Source organism: Pongo abelii, chromosome 2 (assembly GCF_028885655.2).
Source record: "Pongo abelii isolate AG06213 chromosome 2, NHGRI_mPonAbe1-v2.0_pri, whole genome shotgun sequence".
Classification (NCBI taxonomy): Eukaryota; Metazoa; Chordata; class Mammalia; order Primates; family Hominidae; genus Pongo; species Pongo abelii.
This window is the reverse complement of record NC_085928.1, coordinates 195026165-195047796: the sequence shown is the minus strand read 5'-3', so window position 1 is coordinate 195047796 and position 21632 is coordinate 195026165. Positions and strand designations below refer to the sequence as shown.

Genomic DNA, 21632 nt, shown 5'->3' with positions numbered 1-21632 from the left:
GCAAAACTGGGTAATGAAGGAGGCTGGGGGATGTGCAGGAGAGGGTATGCGGAGCGTGAAAGGGAAAACTTCATGGAAATGAGAGCTGCTAAGGTCAGCTCCCTCTGTCTTGCTCCCAGTGCCCAGTACTGTGCTTGCACAGAGCAGCCACAGAGTCATCATCTGCTGATCAAATGAAGGGAGGGGAGGGCCGGCATGCAGATTTCTGATTTCTTACTATTTATCACTGGCGTTGTAACCAACCCTCGCCATGCAGTAAGAACACAGGGCAGGGCTCTGACACACTTGGGCTCAATCTGGACTCTGCCCAAGACTAGGTGAGTGGCTCTGGGCAAGGAATTTAGCTTCTCTCTGTCTCAGTTTCTTTCTCTGTAAAATTCTACTTTGCAGAATTGTTGTGAAAATTAGACATAATGTATGGGCTTGGCATCTATTTGATGTTCAATCAATGGCAGTAATTACTGCAATTGTGTTGTTTATACTCCTAGAGAGAAGTGCCCCCCTAGAAAGAACAGTGGGATGAAATCAGGAAACATGAACTCCAATCCTGTTACCAGCTCCCTGTATAACCTGAGGAGGTCACATCTCCCCTCTGAGTCTATGTTCCAATTGATCAAAGGGCAATGCCACCTCAGGCCACACTCCACCATCCAGGGAAGAGGTGGGCACCATGAGATTAACAGGCATTTAGCGCATGAAAGTTTCAAGAAAAATAGTAATGTTTACTGAGCCTACTCATGGCTTTTATCTTTTATTGCATATTCGGAAGCAAATTAGGGGCAATGTCACAAAGACACATGGCAGCCCTGAAGAGAATAACAGTTTCTGTCTACAGATGCCAAATTAGGGTCAGACAAAAAATAAAGGGGGAGCAACCAAATATGAACATAATCTCTGTTCACATCCAAAAACATAAAAGTATTCTCAGACCATTAAACCCCCCAAAGATAAAACTGGTTAGGAGTGATTTTCCAATTGGAAGAGAAGGAAAAATTTGCTGCTGTCTGTTAGAGCAAATTTCTTTCTTCCCATGTAACAAAGTCCAGTGTTAAGAGCTAAAAATTAAACTATAGAGAATATGAGAGGAAGAAACAGTGGCAATCCTGGAAATGACCTTGTAGTACTCAGCATTAAAGTAAATCCTGTGGAAAACGAGGTCCTGATGATCTCTGAGAGCCCCAGGGAGAGGGGTGTTGGGCTAACATGCGGCGCCAGCACATTGCAAATCTCAGTGACTCACAGATGTGGAAGTGGGAGCAGTAACTACATCCGCTGGAAGGAAGAAAACAAACCAGGCCTTTCAGGATCCACAGACCTCTTTTTTTTTTGAGACGGAGTCTCGCTCTGTCGCCCAGGCTAGAGTGCAGTGGCGTGATCTCAGCTCACTGTAACCTCAGCCTCCCAGGTTCAAGCGATTCTCCTACCTCAGCCTCCTGAGTAGCTGAGATTACAGGCGCGCACCACCATGCCCAGCTATTTTTTGTATTTTTAGTAGAGACGGGGTTTCACCATGTTGGTCAGGCTGGTCTTGAACTCCTGATCTCAGGTGGTCCACCCGCCTCGGCCTCCCAAAGTGCTGGGATTACAGGAGTGAGCCACCGTGCCCGGTCACAGACCTCTTAACAAACATATCAAGCTCTGATATAGGAAAACCACCATGATCCACTGCCACCCTACTGGCCAAGTTCTCAAGAACAGGGATGGTACTACTCCTAGGGATACTGGACACAAAGCCTTCCAAATCATACTCGAAGACACGGACAGTCACAGAAGCCTGAGCTCTGCTTGTTCGTTTCTTACTCTCTACAATTACTAAGATCCTGAAATCAAAACCCTAACATTTCCTTTCCTAATTATCTTTCCACGCTAACACGAGAAGATCAAACCTAGTTTGCGAGAGACACGGGCCACTTTGTATAATTCGTAACGTGATCATGTCTTTTCGGTATTCTAGAAGCCTCCACAGGTGCTTCTGTAAATTTCTGGTGGCAATGAAGGTGGAGATGGAGTAGGACGAGTGGAATGAGCAGCATATTTCCCCCTTTTCTCGCTGCCTGCCCTCCACCTCCCTTTCAAATCTTTCCCTGTATCTGTTATAGCCTCAGCCAGCCTTTTACCACCACCTAAGCTGTTTCACACTGGAGGTCCTTAATATTTAAAAGTTTTGCTTAAATCAAAGTTTGGCTTCAGAGATAAAGGAAAAGCCACACACCTCCTTCCCCTCTGCAAACAGGAAATACCTTTTCTAAATTCCCACCCACAACAGAGTTTGCTCTCAGATTGAACCTGACTCTTCAGAGCCCCTCATTCTCCAATGCCTCAAAACTCTCAGTAGGTCACAGCTAATAATGAATTAGGTAATGAAATAATACAACAGGCAGACAAGTTGCGAAGCTGCCTAGAGAGAGGAGGGGAAATGTGGCAGAACGTCTCTGCAGGAGATTCATTTAGAGTAGTAGTCACGACCCGAGAATGAGCAGCTCTAAGGGAGGCGAGTGCTTGAGGTCACACAGACAGATTGAAAGGCTCAGTGAAAAATAACCTTAAAAACCCAAGCCCTTCAATACCACAATTAAAAAGAAACAACATGGTGACCGTTCACAGCACAGGGGAAAAACGCTGGTTTACGTGTTCTCAGATGCAACAACCCTCCCTCCCCTGCTGCAGCGGCTCGCTTTATCGATCGTGTAATGACCATGTGCCGGCCACTGTTACAGGTACTTAGCATGGATCATCTCATTTAATCATCTCAAAAACCCTACGACATACGTACTTTTCTTATTGTTATTTTACAGGTGAAGAAACTCAGGTCCTGGGATTCAGTGCTATGCCAAGGTCACTCTGGTTGGTGACGGAGCCCAGATCTGAATTGGGAAAGTCCAGTTCCAGAGATGCCTTTCGTCTGCCATTCTCTTGGCAGCAGTATGGAAGAAGCCTGATGAAAGTCACTTTTTTTTTTTTTTTTGAGACGGAGTTTCACTCTTGTTGCCCAGGCTGGAGTGCAGTGGTGCCATCTCGGCTCACTGCAACCTCCGCCTCCCGGGTTCAAGTGATTCTCCTGTCTCAGCCTCCCAAGTAGCTGGGATTACAGGTGCATGCCACCATGCCCGGCTAATTTTTGTATTTTCAGTAGAGACGGGTTTTCATCATATTAGTCAGGCTGGTCTCGAACTCCTGACCTCAGGTGATCCGCCTGCCTCGGCCTTCCAAAGTGCTGGGATTACAGGTGTAAGCCACTGTGCCCAGCCGAAAGTCATTTTCAAGGGACCTAAAAGGTTGTGTGAGGAGCAGTGTAGGACTTGCCTAGGTCAATTTGCCTAATCTAGCTCCTGTGAAACTGACGGACACCTGCCCTCCTTCTGGGGATCCTTCATGATTCTGCTTTAATTTCAAAACTCATCCCATCATTCTATAAAGTATAAACAAAAGACCCAGGAGAGAGAACGAGAGAACAGCTAATGGAAATAAATATAGCTACTAGTGTTCTGCTTAAAAATGACTTTGGAAGCCTAGACCAAAGCCCAGTGTTAAGAACTAAGCTTCATTCTGCAGTGAGACACTTCACATACAATGTCATGACAGTTTTGGGTACACACTAGGCGTTCACGAATGCCTTCTGCCATCACAGAAAAAAGTCTGAACTTGGCTCTGACACTAATTAGTTGTGTTGATATCCCTCATATCAGTTAGTTCAACTACAAACGGGGAAATCTCTGCACAGCCTACCTTACAAGGCTCTTTCTTGTGAGGGAAGGGCTGGGAAGGGAAATGGAGAAAGCTCATTTCCTGTTGTGCATTATTCTCTGGCCTTCTGCTAGCTGCATTTGTGTTTAATGTATACATTAGCCCAATGAAGGAGAAATTATTTTCTCTAATTTACCTGTGAGGAAACTGAAGTTTAGACATATTAAAATACAGCTTGTAAGAGACAGGGTAACTCTTGATAACAGGTCTAACCCTAAAGCCCACTATGACATGTTAGTGACAAACATAAGGTGCTCTGAATGTATACAGTTTCATGGGCTGCTCGTGGACACCCTGGGTTGCCTGGTCTGTGTCTGTAGGGGCTGATGCTGCATCTGCCCGAGTGCCTACCGGGATCCTGTGTGGTGCCATCATAAGGTTAGCACTAGGTGAAGGCTGTGTCATTAGATGAGGGTACCTAAGTATATTCTATTTGGTGTTGGTCACCTGCTTTTGCTCCCTTACAAAGGAAAATATCCCCTAATTGGTTTAAAGTCTTTGAAACCCACATACTGTTCCCACACAGGATTGGTGTTCCATGCCCAACCTGCTTTGAAAGGCAACAGCTTGGGGGAAAATCTGTGGTGACAAAAGCTGATCATCTCATTATATATTTAAAAACATGGATTAAAAAGTGTAGAATACAGTTTGACTTTTTAGATAACTAACGTAGCTCCTTGGTCAACTTCATGAGGGCCTTCCTGTTGTCTTGACAGGGTTGGAGAGGGGGGCATCTCAGCGTACCTGCTTCACAAGGCGGAAGCTCCAATTCCCAAACATTAAAAATCACTGCCGGATGCTGCCAGCCACAATGTAACGGAGATATTTTCCCAAGTCATCATTATCCCGAGATGCCAGGACAGGGAGCAGGACCATTACAAACGGGGACACTGATAGATGACAGTGAGACTGACCCCCTTCCAGGGGCCACTGTCCCGTGCAAACTTGGAGTCTTGCCACATGGCATACTGTGGCCATTCCATAATTACATTTTCTTTTTGTCAGTACAGGAAGATCTTTAAAAAATCCAGAAAGATTTATTGTTAAAGGGCATGTACTAGGGAAAGGGATACTGGGATACTCTGGGGATCTGCCCTAGCAGAACTTCAAAATAAGCCTCAAAAATAAGTGGCTGATTTAACAGTAATAGCTTGCCAGAAAAAAACCTCAAAAGTCTCTAAAGGAAGACAACACAATCCAGATGCTCAACAACACAGAGTAGGGGCTCTCTTTTAAGGAGGTGTTATGATGTCTGGAATAATACCCACCATCAGTTGCTATTTCATGGAAAACCAGGGAGCAAAATTTCAATATTAGGATGGAAGAAATGTAAATTCTAACTAGAACACACCTAGGATATTTGTAGAAAACAAGAAAACATAAAAGTCCCAAGGCTGTGACTTGTCAGACACAGCAGACTGCACCAACCACCTGCCCATATTTCACATTCATCTCCTCCTCCTTCCCTTCTGCTTTAGCCAATGGAGAGTCCCACTGTTTCCCAAACATGCCCAATCCAACGTTTGATACTATATGAAGAAGTGGGAGCTTTCAGGGCTGGCACAATTGATTTGAGACAGAGGTCCAGGCAGAAGGCTACGCTCTGCAGTGACAGAATGTCAGCCATCAGAAAATACCACACACATTAGAGCAGCACAATCTGCGAAGCTCTGTTCAAATTCCATGACCTTTACAAATGGGTGATAATTCAGCACAGTGCAACTAAGAATGGCCTACTGAGTTCTTTTAATGCACAGTAACAGGCTGCTAGTGGCTCTGCCACACATACTGAAGAGAAAGAAGATAACTGCCATGTATTGTAGGAAGTACCTAAAAGCTTCATCAGGAAACATGTTGGAGGGGAAAGGCCCATTTGTAACTCGATCAATAATCTCAGCATCCAAGAAGATGGCAGCCGTGAGGGAACTCCTGTTTTGCTGAGGGAGTTCCCTTCCATACAGAGAGGGCATAGGATAGTATAGAGAACTACTGGCACTGAGATGGTCTCACACACAGCCCCATAATAAGACACACATATGACAGTCTGAGCGGGAACAGACAACTACTCAAGCAGAAGTGTCATATTAAGAAGCGCAAAACCCACAGCCATTAGCTCTCAGTTGCATTGGCAAGGGAGCTAATAAATGATGTTAGCTAAGTCTCTGATGATGAGCTGTAAGGCTCTATCCTTGGTTTTTTTTTTTTTTCCTTTGAGATGGAGTTTCGCTCTTGTTGCCCAGGCTGGAGTGCAATGGCATGACCTCGGCTCACTGCAACCTCCGCCTCCCAGGTTCAAACAATTCTCCTGCCTCAGCCTCCCGAATAGCTGGGATTACAGATGCGTTCCACCATGCCCGGCTAATTTTTTGTTTTTTTCAGTAGAGACAGGGATTCACCATGTTGGCCAGGCTAGTCTCGAGCTCCTGACCTCAGGTATTCTGCCCGCCTTGGCCTCCCAAAGTGCTGGGATTACAGGTGTGAGCCATCGTGCCTGGCCAACCTTGGCTTTTTTATATACAAATACTTTATCAATAGCTTAAAGGGAAAAGAGGCCTATCCTTGGGAGGAAAAAAATGATTCCTGAGGGTCAGAAACTGAAACAATGTAAGCAATGCCTTGCACTTATAGCTCCAGAAACCAAGGGTATGTGCATCAATAGCACGTGTGAACAGAATCGGGAGTTTGACATCAGTATGTTAGCTGTGAATCAACTGTGCAAAATGGCTGCTAAAAAAGTTAATGTGCTTTTGGTTCCATTTACAGAAACAGAATGTAGAGTAAGGAAGATGATGATGTCATTTTGTTCTAAAATGACCTCACCTGAAGTACAATGGTAATACTCAAGGACATGTGGTATGATAGGGTGGAGAAGATAGAGGAAATGGATTGTGGATGTTCTGCCTGGACAAGAGACCACCAAGGGCTGGAGATTCAGGACCTCGGCTACATGAAGGACTGGAAAGTCTGCTCTCTAACAGAAGGATTAAGCTATTTTTGGTAGGTCCTAGGGGAAGGACCAGGATCAATTGGCAACACCTACTACAAGGAAGATTTATCTTAGTTAGAGCTTCCAAAGATGGAATATCCTGCCTTAAGAAGGTGGTTTTCAAGCAGAGGCAGAACACTGCTTGTTAAAATGGATGAGGAGAGAGGCTACTTCTAGCACGACAGCCTGAGGAGCTCTGTTATAGTCTGGATGTTGTTCCCTCCAACACTCATGTTGAGATTGGAGCTCCAATGTTGGAGGGGCCTAATGGAGGTGTTTGTGCTATGGAGGTGGATCCCTCATGAATAGATCAGTGCCTTCCCTGAGGGTGGGAGGTGAGTGATTTCTCACTCTATTAGTTCCCATGAGAGGTGGTTGTTTAAAAGACCCTGGTACTTCCTTCCCCTCCCTCTCCTGGTGCTCCTCTTGCCATGCTGAAACAATGCCCAAAGAGTTAAAAACAATCTACGACTAACAGAAATTCTTGAGTTTGCAAGATAGCAGATAAGGAACAATTTGCTAAAATGCTGAAACTTCCTCTACTTGTGAGATTAAAAAACAGGTTGAAATTGGCTGGAAGCAACATGGCTGACTGGAGTTTGTGCAGAATGAGCTCGCTGATGTCACAGCTCAATTTCTACTGCGTATTTCATACTAATTCTTCCCAAATTTGCACATGAGACCCACGAGGTAGCATGCAGAGATAAACACGCATCCCTGAGGACTTTCCAGACCTTCTTTTTTCTTCTACTAATCACCTGCTAATCCCAGAATCTACCCCCTGAACCTTTTCTAATAAAATTACTGCCTTAAAGCCAGCATAGGGAGACAGATTTGAGCTGGACTCCTGTCTCCTTGTTAGTCAATTTATAATAAAAAGCATTTCTTTTCTAAAAAAAAAAAAAAAACCCCACAGTGTCATAGCGTTGGCTTCTAACGTATCAGGCTAGTGATGCCCCTTTTTCTTGGTAACAATGTGATCTCTGGACATGTTGGCTCCCCTTTGCCTTCTGCCTTGAGTGGAGGCAGCCTGAGGCTCCCACCGGAAGCAGATGCTGGTACATGCTGCTTGTACAGCCTGCAGGACCATGTGCAAAATAAACCTCTTTTCTTTATAAATTACCCAGCCGTGGGTATTCCTTTATAGCAATACAAGTGGATTAAGATAAACTCCAAATAAAAACTGGTGAAAACTATAAAACGAAAACTCCAAGTATTTAAAGACCAAATGAAGAAACTATCCTCCCTACACTATGAAAATTTGATGACTATGGTTTGTGAACTGACTGCTCCCTTCCCCACCTTCAGAACTCAGTAAGGTAGAACTCCACACTACTGCAACCAAGAACAGCAGGCTCTCTTTATCCCAAGATCACAGTTGGAAGGCTTTCTTCCCAGTAGGAGCAGGACTTTGGTATTTTTCATCCTGCCATCAGTGTTGCTGGGGCTAAGTCCTAGGTGAGTGCAGTCAAGAGGTAATGGGGGTTCCCTTCTTCTGGAAGCCTCTACTCATGGAATGGAAGCTCTACCTTGGGGGCTGTGCACTGCAAAACTTCAGTCTCTGATCACCCTTGCCCTGGATTATGAGTCCAGGAGAGGCAGTCCAGGGGGCTGCTTAGGCTCTCACCTGAGGCTGCTGCCCCTCCCCGCTTCCAACAGCATTCAACAACTAGACTGGGGGATGACATTCAGAGAAAAGCCTGCCATTGTCCCTTCCCCCAGCTCCAGAGCCCCAGCTCAGAGATTTTTCCTTGGGAAAGAAGTAGGCTCTAAAATAAATAACTCCTAATCTTTTCCCAGAGGAACTGACTTCACTTGCAACTGAATATAGAGAATTTCAATCCTAAGTGTGTTCTTAAGAACAGTGGAGTTAGTGGTGAAATGCAACTGGGAAGAGACTTGTGGATTTAATGAAGATACAACCTAGACTATAGGCTGGCTACTTTGCAGAAGATAACTGAGGAAAAAGACAACTGCAGGAGACCTTGTGAGGTCAGAAGAAATATCAAAACTAGCTCCCAGAAACTATTACTTAAAAGAAACTGCAATTTGACTGGATTAGTTTATAGACAATTTATGTCCTAAGGCGTTAGTGGAAACAATAGAGCAATCATCAGGCAATTTGTAGAGCTTAACAATGGGGTATGGTCAGAGAAAAACGTCATTCCAGGGTGACTACAGACATACCCAAGGCTACACCTACTTGAGAAACAATATCAGAAGCTTAATATTGTGGAGAACAACAGACTTTACTAAATTCATCTAGCCAGTCACCAATAACAAGCCCTGGGGGTAGGGAGACCAGTACATAGGATATACAATATATTTTTCTAAAATGTACAGTTTCCATTAAAAAGTTATGAGGCATGCAAAGAAACAGGAAAGTATGATCAAACCCCAGGGAAAAAAGCAGGAAACAAACTGCCTGGAAGAGTAAACAGATGTTAGATTTAACAGAAAAAGATTTCAAAATAGTCATTATAAATATCTTCACAGAACTAAAGGAAAGCATGGTTTACAAAGTAAAGGAAGGTATGATGACAATATAACATCAAATAGAGACAGTATCAATAAAGAGATACAAATTATAAAAAAGAATGATTGAAAATTCTGGAGTTGAAAACTACAACGGAAACAAATTCACAAGAAAGGCTCAACAGTAGATTTGAGCCAGCAGAAGAATTGGTGACTTAAAGACAGTTCAATAGAGATCACGCAAGCTGAACAACAGAGAGAAAAAAGAATAAAGAAAAGTGAACACAGTCTCAGAGAAATGTGGAGTTATCATCAGCCCAATATATGCATAAAGAGAGGACCAGAAGAGGAGAGAAAGGAGAGTGAAAATATTTGAATACATTATGGCTAAAAATGTCCTATGTTCATTGAAAAACAATAACCTACACATTCAGGAAGCTTAACAAATTCTAAGTAGGATGAAAACAAAGAGATCCACAAACAGATACATCATAATAATATATCTGAAAGTACATAATAATGTAATGCCAAAAGTCGGTAACAATGTGAAAAACTTGAAAACAGCAAGAGAAAAATGGCTAGTAATTTATAAAGAACCCCAATAAAACTAACAGCAGAAACAATGGATGCCACATATTCAAAATGCTCAAAGAAAAAACTGCCCACTAAGTTTTCTATATCCAGCAAAGCTAGCTTTCAAAAATGAAGGTGACATAAAAACTTTCCCAGATAAACAAAAACTGAGAGAATTTGTTGATAGGCAGACCTGGCTTATAAGAACTATTAATGCAATTTCTTTGGCATGAAAGCAACTGACTATGGAGGGTAATTCAAATCCATGTTAAAAAAAAAGGAACTGCAAAAGGTAAGTATGAAATTACAAAGTACAGTATAAATGCATATTTGCTTTTTTCTTCTAATAACTTATTTTAAAAAGCAATCATATAAAGTGTATAATAAAATGTTGGGCTTATAATATGTGGAAATGTAGTATATGTAACATTTGCACAAAGGAGGTGGGTGAAAACAAAGCTTTTACTAAGCTACGGAAATGACTACTGATGGTAAAGTAAAAATTACAACAACATATTGTGCATTTGTAACATTACTAGATGCACTACATATAACAATATAACTATATATGTACTATATATTACTAGAGGTACTAAATATATTTTGTGGTATGTGCAATACCACAAAAGTGGGGGAAAGGGAATAAAACTATATACGAGTATATATATAAATGGAATTAAGCTACTTTAAATCAAAAGCTGAATATGAAAAGCTAGGATGTATATGGTAAATCCTAGGCCACCACTAAAAAAAAACCTGAAAAACTGTTAATCATTAAAGACTTCATCAAAAAGATATACAGCACCATTTATTAAATAGGGAGTCCTTTCCCCATTGCTTGTTTTTGTTGGCCTTGTCAAAGATCAGGTGGTTGTAGGTTTGAGGCTTTATTTCTGAGTTTTCTATTCTGTGCCGTTGATCTGTGTGTCTGTTTTGTAACAGTACCAAGCTGTTTTGGTTACTGTGGCTTTATAGTATAGTTTGAAGTCAGGTAGTGTGATGCCTCCAGCTTTGCTCTTTTTGCTTAGCATTGCTGTGGCTATTCATGGTCTTTTTTTGTTCTACATGAATTTTAGAATAGTTTTTTTCTAATTCTGTAAATAATTATGTCGGTAGTTTGGTAGAAATAGCACTGACTGTAAATTGCTTTGAGCAGCATGGTCATCTTTATAATATTGATTCTTCCAACCATGAGCATGGACTGTTTTTCCATGTATTTGTGTCATCTCTGATTTCTTTCAGCAATGTTTTGCAGTTCTCCTTGTAGAAGATATCTTGGTTAACTGCCTTCCTAGGTATTTCATTTCATTTCGTTGTTTTGTTTTGTGGCTATAGAAAGTGAGATTCTGTTCTTGATTTCATTCTCAGCCTGAACACTGTTGGTGTATGGAAATGCTACTGATTTTTGTACACTGACTTTGTATCCTGAAACTTTATTAAAGTCATTTATCAGTTCTAGGAGCCTTTGGCAGAGTCTTTAGGATATTCTAGGTATAGAATCATATTATCAATGAAGAAAGATAGCTTGACTACTTTGTTTCCTATTTGGATGCCTTTTATTTCTTTCTCTTGCCTAACTGCTCTGGCTAGGACTTCCAATACAATTTCGAATAGGAGTAGTGAGAGTGGACATCCTTGTCTTGTTCCAGTTTTCAAAGGGAATGGTTCGAGCTTCTGGCTGTTCAGGATGAGGTTGGCTGTGCATCTGTCAAAGATGGCTCTTATTATTTTGAGGTATGTTCCTTTGATGCCTAGTCTGTTGAGGGTTTTTATCATGAAGGGATGTTGGATTTCATTGAAAGCCATTTCTGCAAATATAGAGACGATCATATTGTTTTTGCTTTTGATTCTGTTTATATGCTGAATCACATTTATTCATTTGCATATACTGAACCAATCTTGTATACCAGGAATAACGCCTAGTTGATTGTGGTGAGTTAACTTTTTGATGTGCTGTTGGATTCGGTTTGCTGGTATTTTGTTGAGGATTTGTGCATCTATGTTTATCAGGGATATTGGCCTGAAGTTTTCTTTCTTCATCGTGTCTCTGCCAGATTTTGGTATTAGGTTGATGCTGGCTTCATGGAATGAGTTAAGGAGGAGTCCTTCCTCAATATTTTGGAATACTTTCAGCAGGATTGGTACCAGTTCTTCTTTTGGTAGAAAGAAGTATAATTCGATAGAACTTGGCTGTGACTCCATCTGGTCTAGTGTTTTTTTTTTTTTTTTTGGTTGGTGTGTTTTTTATTACTGATTCCATTTTAGAGCTTGATATTGGTTTATGCAGAGTTACAATCTATTCTGGATTCAATCTTAGGAGATTGTGTATGTTTCCAGGAATTTATCCATTTCCTCTAGAATTTCAAATTTGTGTGTATAGAGTTGTTCCTGATATTCTGAGGATCTTTTCTATTTCTGTGGGATCAGTTGTAATGTCATCTTTGTCATTTCTGATTGTATTTATTTAGATCTTCTCTTTTTTCTTTGTTAACCTAGCTAGTGGTTTATCAATCTAGTTTATTTTTTTCAAAGAACCAAGTCTTGGTTTCATTCACTGACCCTTGGCAAATAATTTTTTGCTAAGTCTCCAAAAGCAATTGCAACAAAAGCAAAAATAGGCAAGTGGGACCTAAGTAAACTAAAGAGCATCTGCACAGCAAAAAAAGCAAAAACAAAAACAAAAGCAAAAATACACACAAAACAACAAAACTATCAACAAAGCAAACAGACAACCTACAGAACAGGAGGAGATATTCTCAAACTATGCATCCAACAAAGACCTAATATCCAGACTCTATAGGGAGCTAAAACAATAAGCAAAAACCAAATAACCGAATTAAAAAATGAGCAAAGATCATGAAAAAAGGCTCAGGATCACTAATCATCAGAGAAATGCAAATCAAAACCACAATGAAATATCATCTCACACCATCAGGATGGCTATTATTCACAGTAGCAAAGACAGGTAATCAACCTAAATGTCCATCAATGATAGACTGCATAAAGAAAATCTGGTACACATGGAATACTACACAGCTATAAAAAAGAATAAAATCACATCCTTTGCAGTAACACAGATGAGCTAGTGGCCATAATCCTAGGCAAATTAACACAGGAACAGAAAACAAAATACCACATGTTCTCACTTATAAGTGAGAGCTAAACATCGAGCACACATGGAGATAAATATGGGAACAACAGACACTGTGGAATACTAGAGGGTGGGTACTATGCTTACTACCTGGGTGACAGGATTCACACACTAAACTACTTAGCATCACTCAATATTCCCACGTAGCAAATCTGCACCTGTATCTAAAATAATAAACCCTGTATCTAAACAAATACACCCTGTATCTAAAATAAAATTTGAAAAAAAGATATGCAAATGGAAAATAAGCATATGAGTCAAAAGACAACATCCTATATCATCAGGGACTTGTGAATTTAAGAAAATGAGATACCACTACATACCTATTAGAATGGCTAAAATTCAAAACACTGATACCACCACAACACCAAATGCTGGTGAGGATGTGGAGCAATAGAACTCTCACTCATTACTGCTGGGAATGTAAAATGGCACAGTCACTTTGGCAGACAGTTTGGCAACTTAAAAAATGTAAAGATAGTCTTACCATATAATCCAGCAATCATGGTCCTAGGTATTTACACAAATGAGTTGAGATGCCCATACAAAATTCTACACATGGATATTTACTGCAGCTTTAGTCACAATTGTCAAAATGTAGAAGCAACTAGGATGTCCTGCAGTAGGTGAATGGATAAACAAATTATAGTCCAAGCAGACAAGGGAATATTACTCAGTGATAAAAAGAAAAGCGCTATTAAGCCATGAAGACACCGAGGAACCCTAAATGCTGACTGCTAAGTGAAAGACGCCAAGTTAGAAAGCCTATAAACTATGCAATTACATGCCATTCTAGAAAAGGGAAAACTATGGATACGGTAAAAAGATTAGTAGTTGCCGGAAGTTTGCAGAAGGCGGCAGGATAAATAGGTGGAGCACAGGGATTTGGCGGGCAGTGAAGCTATTCTGTATGACGGTGTAATGGTGGATACATTTCATTATACATTTATCAGAACTCACAGAATATACAACAGAAAGAGTGAACCCTAATGTAAACCATGGACTTTAGTTAATAATGTATTAATATTGCCTCATCAATTAGAACAAGTGTATCCCATCGATGCAAGATGTTAATAATAGGGGCAACTGTGGGGGTGGCGAGGGAAAACGAACATATGGGAACTCTGTGCTTACTGCTCTACTTTTCTGTAAACCTAAAACTACGGTACTCTTAAAAAATGAAGGGGCCGGGCGCGGTGGCTCACGCCTGTAATCCCAGCACTTTGGGAGGCCGAGGCGGGTGGATCACGAGATCAGGAGATCAAGATCATCCTGACTAACTCGGTGAAACCCCGTCTCTACTAAAAATACAAAAAAAAATTAGCGGGCGTGGCGGCGGGCGCCTGTCGTCCCAGCTACTCGGGAGGCTGAGGCAGGAGAATGGCGTGAACCCGGGAGGCGGAGCTTGCAGTGAGCCGAGATCGCGCCACTGCACTCCAGCCTGGGCGACAGAGCGAGACTTTGTCTCAAGAAAAAAAAAAAGGCTATTAATTACAAAAATTATTAACAAAATCAAAATGCTTATTAACTGATAACCAAATTTTGGTTAAGCTTCTTTCCTTTCCCCAAGCCCCTGAACTCTGACCCATTCTCAGCCTGACCCAGAGTACAGAATCTCTCCTTTAAGGGTTGCTTCTGAGAATCGGCTGACCACAAGGAAAAGCATCTCTGATCAACTGTCCATTCCCTCCATCCACTCCTTCATACCTGGATCTTTCTAGCTTTGTTTACCCACCCCCTCTTACGAAATAAATTTCCTTTCTGTGTGATCTTTGAGACCCTTGCAGATCTTATGGTTGGAACGTTCCCCTTACTGCAATAGCCCTCTCACCATAGAGGTGAGATTTTTCTGAATGAAGTCTCTCTTTACATACATCCAGATTTTTCTTTGAAAGACAACACATTCTATTAGTTTAGGCTGTTTAGTTAGTTTTAACTAAAATCATTCACTACATCAGTGAACATGCAACTTTTTTTTTTTTTTTTTTTTTTTTAAGACGAAGTCTCGCTCTGTTGTCCAGGCTGGAGTGCAGTGGTGCAATCTCAGCTCACTGCAACCTCTGCCTCCCGGGTTCAAGCAATTCTCCTGCCTCAGCCTCCCAAGTAGACTGGATTACAGATGCCCACCATCACACCTGGCTAATTTTTGTATTTTTAGTAGAGATAGGGTTTCATCATGTTGGTCAGGCTGGTCTCGAACTCCTGACCTCAAGTGATCTGCCCGCCTTGGCTTCCCAAAGTGCTGGGATTACAGGCGTCAGCCATCGAGCCCAGCTGCACTTGTTTTTAATACAATTATAGACTCATAAGATTTTAATGCTTCAAGGGATCTAAAAATCAACTAGTCCAAACTCTGACCAAAGGCAGGAGTTTGACCAACAGATATTCTGTCACCGACCAAACACCTCTAGTAGTAGGTAATGTAGTGTCACTCAAGATAGCTTGTTCTACCATTATGAAATTCTCATACCAAGCTGACATCTCCATTCACACAGTAGCTACCCACAGGTACCAGTTCTGTCCTCTCAACAATTAAGGATGCCTATGCTTTCTTCCAGTTAGTGTCCTCCAGATCACTGCCCTCAAGGTGTCTAAAGGCAACTAGACTCCAGCTTCTTCACATCCATAAAAAGGCATCTGTCTTACTGAGGTTTTCAACTCTGCCGATGCAAAAACAAAGATCAAATCATGTTCTCTGTTTCCTTTTTTGGGGGGGTGTTCGGTAGAGGCAATGAAGTCATATTTGGAGTCCTATTAAGACAAATACTCTAGAGAGAGAAGCATCGCTATCCATCAAGGGCTATCATTTTGTTGTTTATGAGAACTCGCATCTTTGCAGGAAAGAGTTAAGGATGAGGCATCAAAAGGTGAATGTATCTTTATTTTATTTAAGCCTCCATCAAATGATGGCTAGAAAATGCTGCATCTATCTTAGTGCTTTCTTCATTTCCCTTGACTTCTGTGAAACTATCAACCAGCCATTCTTAGGGCCAGTGAGCTGAGACACTGGGGCCAGCTTTTCCGGTTGTTATGGAAACAGTGGCTTTGTGAGGCTTTTTCCCTAAAAAAAAAAAAAAAAAAAAAAGCCAACCTGTAATTCAACAAAAATTATGAGCAAGTATAGCTGTCTATATTGCTGACATGAGCAGCAAGACTGGGAATTGGTTATAAAAACCTTACTTCATAAGAACACCTGGAACAACAACCAAAAAAAAAAAAAAAAAAATCAGCCAGGCATGGTGGCTCATGCCTATAATCCCAATTACTCAGGCGGCTGAGGTGGGAGAATCGCTTGAGCCCAGGAGTCTGAGGCTGCAGTGAGCTATGATTGTGCCACTGCACTCCAGCCTGGGCAACACAGTGAGACATCATCTCTTAAAAAACTCCAAAAATCAGCTCCAAATTCTTATAACTTACCTGAATACTTAACAAACTGAAAATCAACTTCTGAGAGGCTTGGCTATGATATCCACCAGTTCAGTCACCATTAACATGTAAATGTGCTGAGAGAGGGAACTGTATTTCTTCACTGTCCTTTGTCCCTCTGAACCCTGGCACCTAACAGGCTTACGGAATATCTACTGAATGGACTCACAGAACTATTGGAAAGGCTTTCCACTGTCTCATTCCCTGTGCATTGTCCCTAACTGGAAGAAGTTACTTTGAGGAGAACAGCTGTGGACCTTCCAGTGGCACCACCAGCCTGAGGACAGTCTTCAGCCAGAGCACCTGGCCCCTCAGCTTCTGCAAACACACCAGCAGAGAAAGCTGATCTAAAACCAGGGGTTGCTCAGAGAGGTAACCATGTACCTGAGATCAAGACACAAGACAAAATGCTTTCTCTAGTTATCATAAATGTAACAGACCCAACTTTTCTGTGAAAATTCTTGGTTGGTGTTTCTTTGGTAGTCAAGAAGAGATGCATCATAGCTGAGTGGTGTCTGATGCTGCCCCCAACTAACTCTCCTGATCTACCTTAAACATTGTCAACACCTCCATTTGGATCTATCGTGGGGAGTTCGCTGCGATGGGTTTTATGTCAATTTTTATCTGAAGGCAATGATTCCTGATTTTTAAATTTCTGGTCATACATGATCAAACACTGTAAAGGTCCTAGGGAACCATGTGTATCTTCCAACTTCGTTACTGAAATTATCAACTAGAGCCCACTAAGAAGAAATTTTATATAAAGTAAATACATACCAATTTTATATACAATAAATATTGCCCATCTAAAGCTTTTGTAAAGAATATCTATAATGCAAAATGCTAGTAAAAAGATACGTGTTGTGGGCCGGGCGTGGTAGCTCACGCCTGTAATCCCAGCACTCTGGGAAGCTGAGGTGGGAGGATCGCTTGAGGTCAGGAGTTTGAGACCAGCCTGGCCAACATGGTGAAACCCCTTCTCTCCTAAACATACAAAAAAATTAGCTGAGTGTGGTGGTGTGTGCTTGTCCCAGCTACTTGGGAGGCTGCAGCAGAATTGCTTGAACCTGGGAGGCGGAGGTTGCAGTGAGCTGAGATCGCACCACTGCACTCCAGGCCGGGCAACAGAGTGATACTCCGTCTCACAGAAAAAAAAAGATACATGTGTGGAATGTGATGCACACTCTGACATGCAGCGGCAGAGTGGAACAGTGACATTCTAAAGAGTGACTCCTACATGAAATACCTAAAAAGAAGCCCCAGGAAGTTAGCAGAGTCCTACAGAACACGACTCTGGTTTCCTTAGCACTTGAATCCAGCTCTTGGCAGGGCCAATATTGACAGCAGAGTCACCAAACACTTCCTTCAGTTATCGGTCAACAGAGACTTTTTGGCTAAATCAAGAACACTGCTGCTTCCTTTGTGTTTCCTACACATGTCACTTTGGCAGTCACTCTGTTCAACAGACACTACTGCTGCTTCCATCTGTCAATGCAACTTTGGGAAGAGACTATAGCTCAAGGATAAGAACCAGAATATATACATAGATGTACATGAGCATACAAGCATATCCACACAAAAATATAAACCCAACTAAGGAAGTAATAATTAGGTGTTGAGTTTCACATTGATCTTCAGGTAAATCTCACTCCGAGTACTGCTGATTCAATAAGGAACTGACCATGCCTGGGAGACAAGCCTGAAAGAGCAATGATGTTTCATTTATTTTTCCTCTAGTCATCGGAGCCAGAAATTTCTTTTCCCCCTCACTTCTCATAAACAACCAGGAAGTCCTGTGAAATCTCTTCCGTGTATCTCTCATTGATTCAACAACGACCGAGTGACTACTTTGTTCTACACTTAGGGATACAACTGTAAACAAGACTGATGTGGTTACTGCTCTGCCCTCATGAGGCATATGGTCTAATGGGAGATGGGCATTAAGTAGAGAGGCAATCTCAACCCACCCAGGTATTGGTAGGGACTAATTCAGGGTGCTATGAGCTCAGGGAAGGAAGGACACTTACTCAGACTTAAGGAGGGTGTCAGGGTTTTCTGAGAGAAAAAATAGCTAATATTTGAATCTATTTAATCTCCTTACCCCATTAACACAACCTAGGGTTAGGACCTTTTTTCTTACCTGGACAAGTGTCTTACTCTTCTAATTGGTCTTTCTGCTTTCAGTCTTACCTTTGCTGGAAACCTTATCCTCAAGATAGAAAGCAAACTTCACAGACTGGGGCTCTTTGTGGTCCGAACCCCTATTTATCTTTTACCAGACTTCTCCATGCTTTCACATTATATTGAAGACATGCAGAACCATTCCCATTTCCGACAATGTGTTATACTCACCACTATCTGCCTAGGTTACCATTTCCCTTGTTTCTTAAGGCTAGGTCAAGCTTTATCTTCACTGGGAAGCCTTTCCTGACCCCTAATCTGGGATGGCCACCCACTATGATATACATTTTCAAGTAACTATAGACGGCATAAACAGCGTGATAATAAGTATGTGCTATTTAGTTTTGGGCTTCAACTCAGGGATGGTCAATGGCCCAAATTAAGAATCTATATTTCGGGCGAGTCCAGCTAACATGAACTCTGCAAGACAGCCACTAAAAAAAGCTCTTCAGCTATTCATATGTTCACCAACACTAAGACCTGGCTCATTAGCTAAAAAATGGAAATATTTTTATTGGTGAAAGTAATGACTTGTTAACCACCATGGTGAATATTGGAAATGGACTCTCATTGATAAAGTAAAAGGTATTTGAGATATGTATATTGAATAAAATATTTTAGAGATAGTCCCAAGTTTTGCATAAACCGGGAATAAGTCTGCATCTGATCACAAAGGAATGCTGCCCGGGCCACTTGTGTCCAGTCATCGGCTTAGGAAGCTTCTGTTTGCCTGATGCCAATTCTAAGAGTAACAAAATCCTGCTTCTGTAATGTCACATCCCTGACAGAGGTCAGACACCTAAAATGACAAAGAGCTGGGACATTACTCAGTTTGAAAAATCGGTTGCAGAACCTATTTCTAAATGAGTATTTATTTAATAAATGCCTATATACATGGCAAAATTTGCTGTCACTCTAATGTGATAACAGTATTGTAGGGGAGCAACTAACGGTTCCTCAAAGTTCTTCATGGAGGTTTCTGCCATAAAGAACATAAGAGCCGGGCGCGGTGGCTCACGCCTGTAATCCCAGCACTTTGGGAGGCCGAGACAGGCGGATCACGAGGTCAGGAGATCGAGACCATTCTGGCTAATACGGTGAAACCCCGTCTCTACTAAAAATACAAAAAATTAGCCGGGCATGTTGGCGGGCGCCTGTAGTCCCAGCTACTTGGGAGGCTGAGGCAGGAGAATGGCATGAACCCGGGAGGTGAAGCTTGCAGTGAGCCAAGATCGTGCCACTGCACTCCAGCCTGGGCGACACAGCGAGACTCCGTCTCAAAAAAAAAAAAAAAAGAACATAAGAACTGCACTAAGTTAGCTCACTCATCTCAAAATAGGGCCTTTCCTTGGCGCCTTCACAGAACCCTGTGCACCTTCCATGGTATGTGTCAAGGTGTTCGGTAACTGTCAGTTTACCCGTCTACTTTTGTCAATAAATGCTGAGGTCTTTGAGAACAGGACTGTATTTCTCTTCTCTAGTCCACTGTTTATCACAGTTAATAGTGTAAAGAAATACAGCCAGCCAGGCGTGGTGGCTCATGCCTGTAATCCCAGCACTTTGGGAGGCTGAGGTGGGTGGATCATGAAGTCAGGAGATTGAGACCATCATGGCCAACATGGTGAAATCCCGTCTCTACTGAAAATACAAAAAAATTAGCTGGGTGTGGTAGTGGGCACCTGCAGTCCCAGGTACTCAGGAGACTAAGGCAAGAGAATCGCTTGAACCCGGGAGGCGGAGGTTGCAGTGAGCCAAGATTGTGCCACTGCACTCTAGCCTGGGTGACAGAGTGAGACTCTGTCTCAAAAAAAAAAAAGACAGTGGCTCATGCCTGTAATCCCAGCACTTTGGGAAGCCAAGGCGGACAGATCATGAGGTCAGGAGTTCGAGACCAGCTGACCAACATGGTGAAACCCCATCTCTACTAAAAATACAAAAACTGGCTGGGTGTGGTGGTGCGTCCCTGTAATCCCAGCTACTCAGGAGGCTGAGGCAGGAGAATCGCTTGAACCCGGGAGGCGGAGGTTGCAGTGAGCTGAGATCATGTGACTGCACTCCAGCCTGGGCAACAGAGGGAAACTCCATCTCAAAAAAAAAAAAAGAAATACAGCCATCTCTCGGTATCTGTGGAGAATTTACTCTAGGACCTCCTGTGGTTGCCAAAATCTATGGATGCTCAAGTCTTTTAAAATGCATGGTATTTGCATATAACCAGTGCACATCCTCCCATGTACTTTAAATCATCTTTACATTACTTACAATACCCAATACAATGTAAATAGTTGTACTGTTTTTTATTGTTGTATCATTATTTTTTATCATTTTTTCCCCCATATATCTTCAATCTGTGGTTGGTTGAATCCACAGATGCAGAACCCACAAATGTGAAGGGCAGACTATACTTGCTGAATGAACAATATTATACAAGCAGCATGATAAAGTAAGAGGACATCTGATTAGGAGCTGGGAGACCTGCATTTTAATACTAGTGTCAACAACAGCTTGAGTACTTACTATACATAAAACATAGTGTTATACTCTTAAACAGTAGAGTATTTCATTTAATCTTCAGGACAATTCTGAGAGTAGCATCACCATTTTACATAAGACGAAACAGAGGGGCCAATTTACACAAGGTCACTCAGATAAATAAGCAGAAGAGTAAATCTTTGAACCCAAGTCTGGTGGTATCCAAGGCACATGCTTGACATCACTATGTTAGAAGTGTGTTCCATAGCTAACATTGGAGAGCTAAGACAAAAAACTGGAATCCCTCTGGATTCCTATTTCCTCGTCTATTTACTGAGCGAGACTAAAATGACAGGCTCCCCCAGCTCTTCGCGTTACAGTGTGATGGTTCTAAGTATCAACAGTCATTGCCTCAGTCTTGCCTGCCCCTACTGCCTTGACAAGAGTGAAAGAGATTTTTATGTGCAGTATGTTATAGGCCTTTTCAGACAACATATTTTGTTTTTATTCTCTTCTCTTCTGAAAAAGTCTCAGGGGATTCTGAAGTCAGAGGAGGGGGACCCATTTTTGGAACATTGCTTTGAAGCTAAAACCTGCTGTTAGTCAACAGAGCCAGCAGGTGGTTAT

At 41.9% G+C, this 21632-nt stretch overlaps 1 protein-coding gene across 4 annotated transcripts in view; it reads right to left on the bottom strand.

Moving 5' to 3' along the window:
* The window catches only part of VPS8 (VPS8 subunit of CORVET complex), a 236563-nt gene that overhangs the window by 5556 nt on the left and 209375 nt on the right, over window positions 1-21632 (bottom strand). The window contains exon 46 of one of the 4 annotated variants that reach the window (XM_054553100.2): window positions 15792-15990. The exons of the other annotated variants lie outside the window; for them this stretch is intronic. Within the exon in view, the coding sequence (XP_054409075.2) occupies window positions 15958-15990 (33 nt within the window). The 3' untranslated portion in view covers window positions 15792-15957. Of the gene's footprint in view, window positions 1-15791; window positions 15991-21632 lie in introns of those variants that run through there. 4 annotated transcript variants of the gene reach the window in all.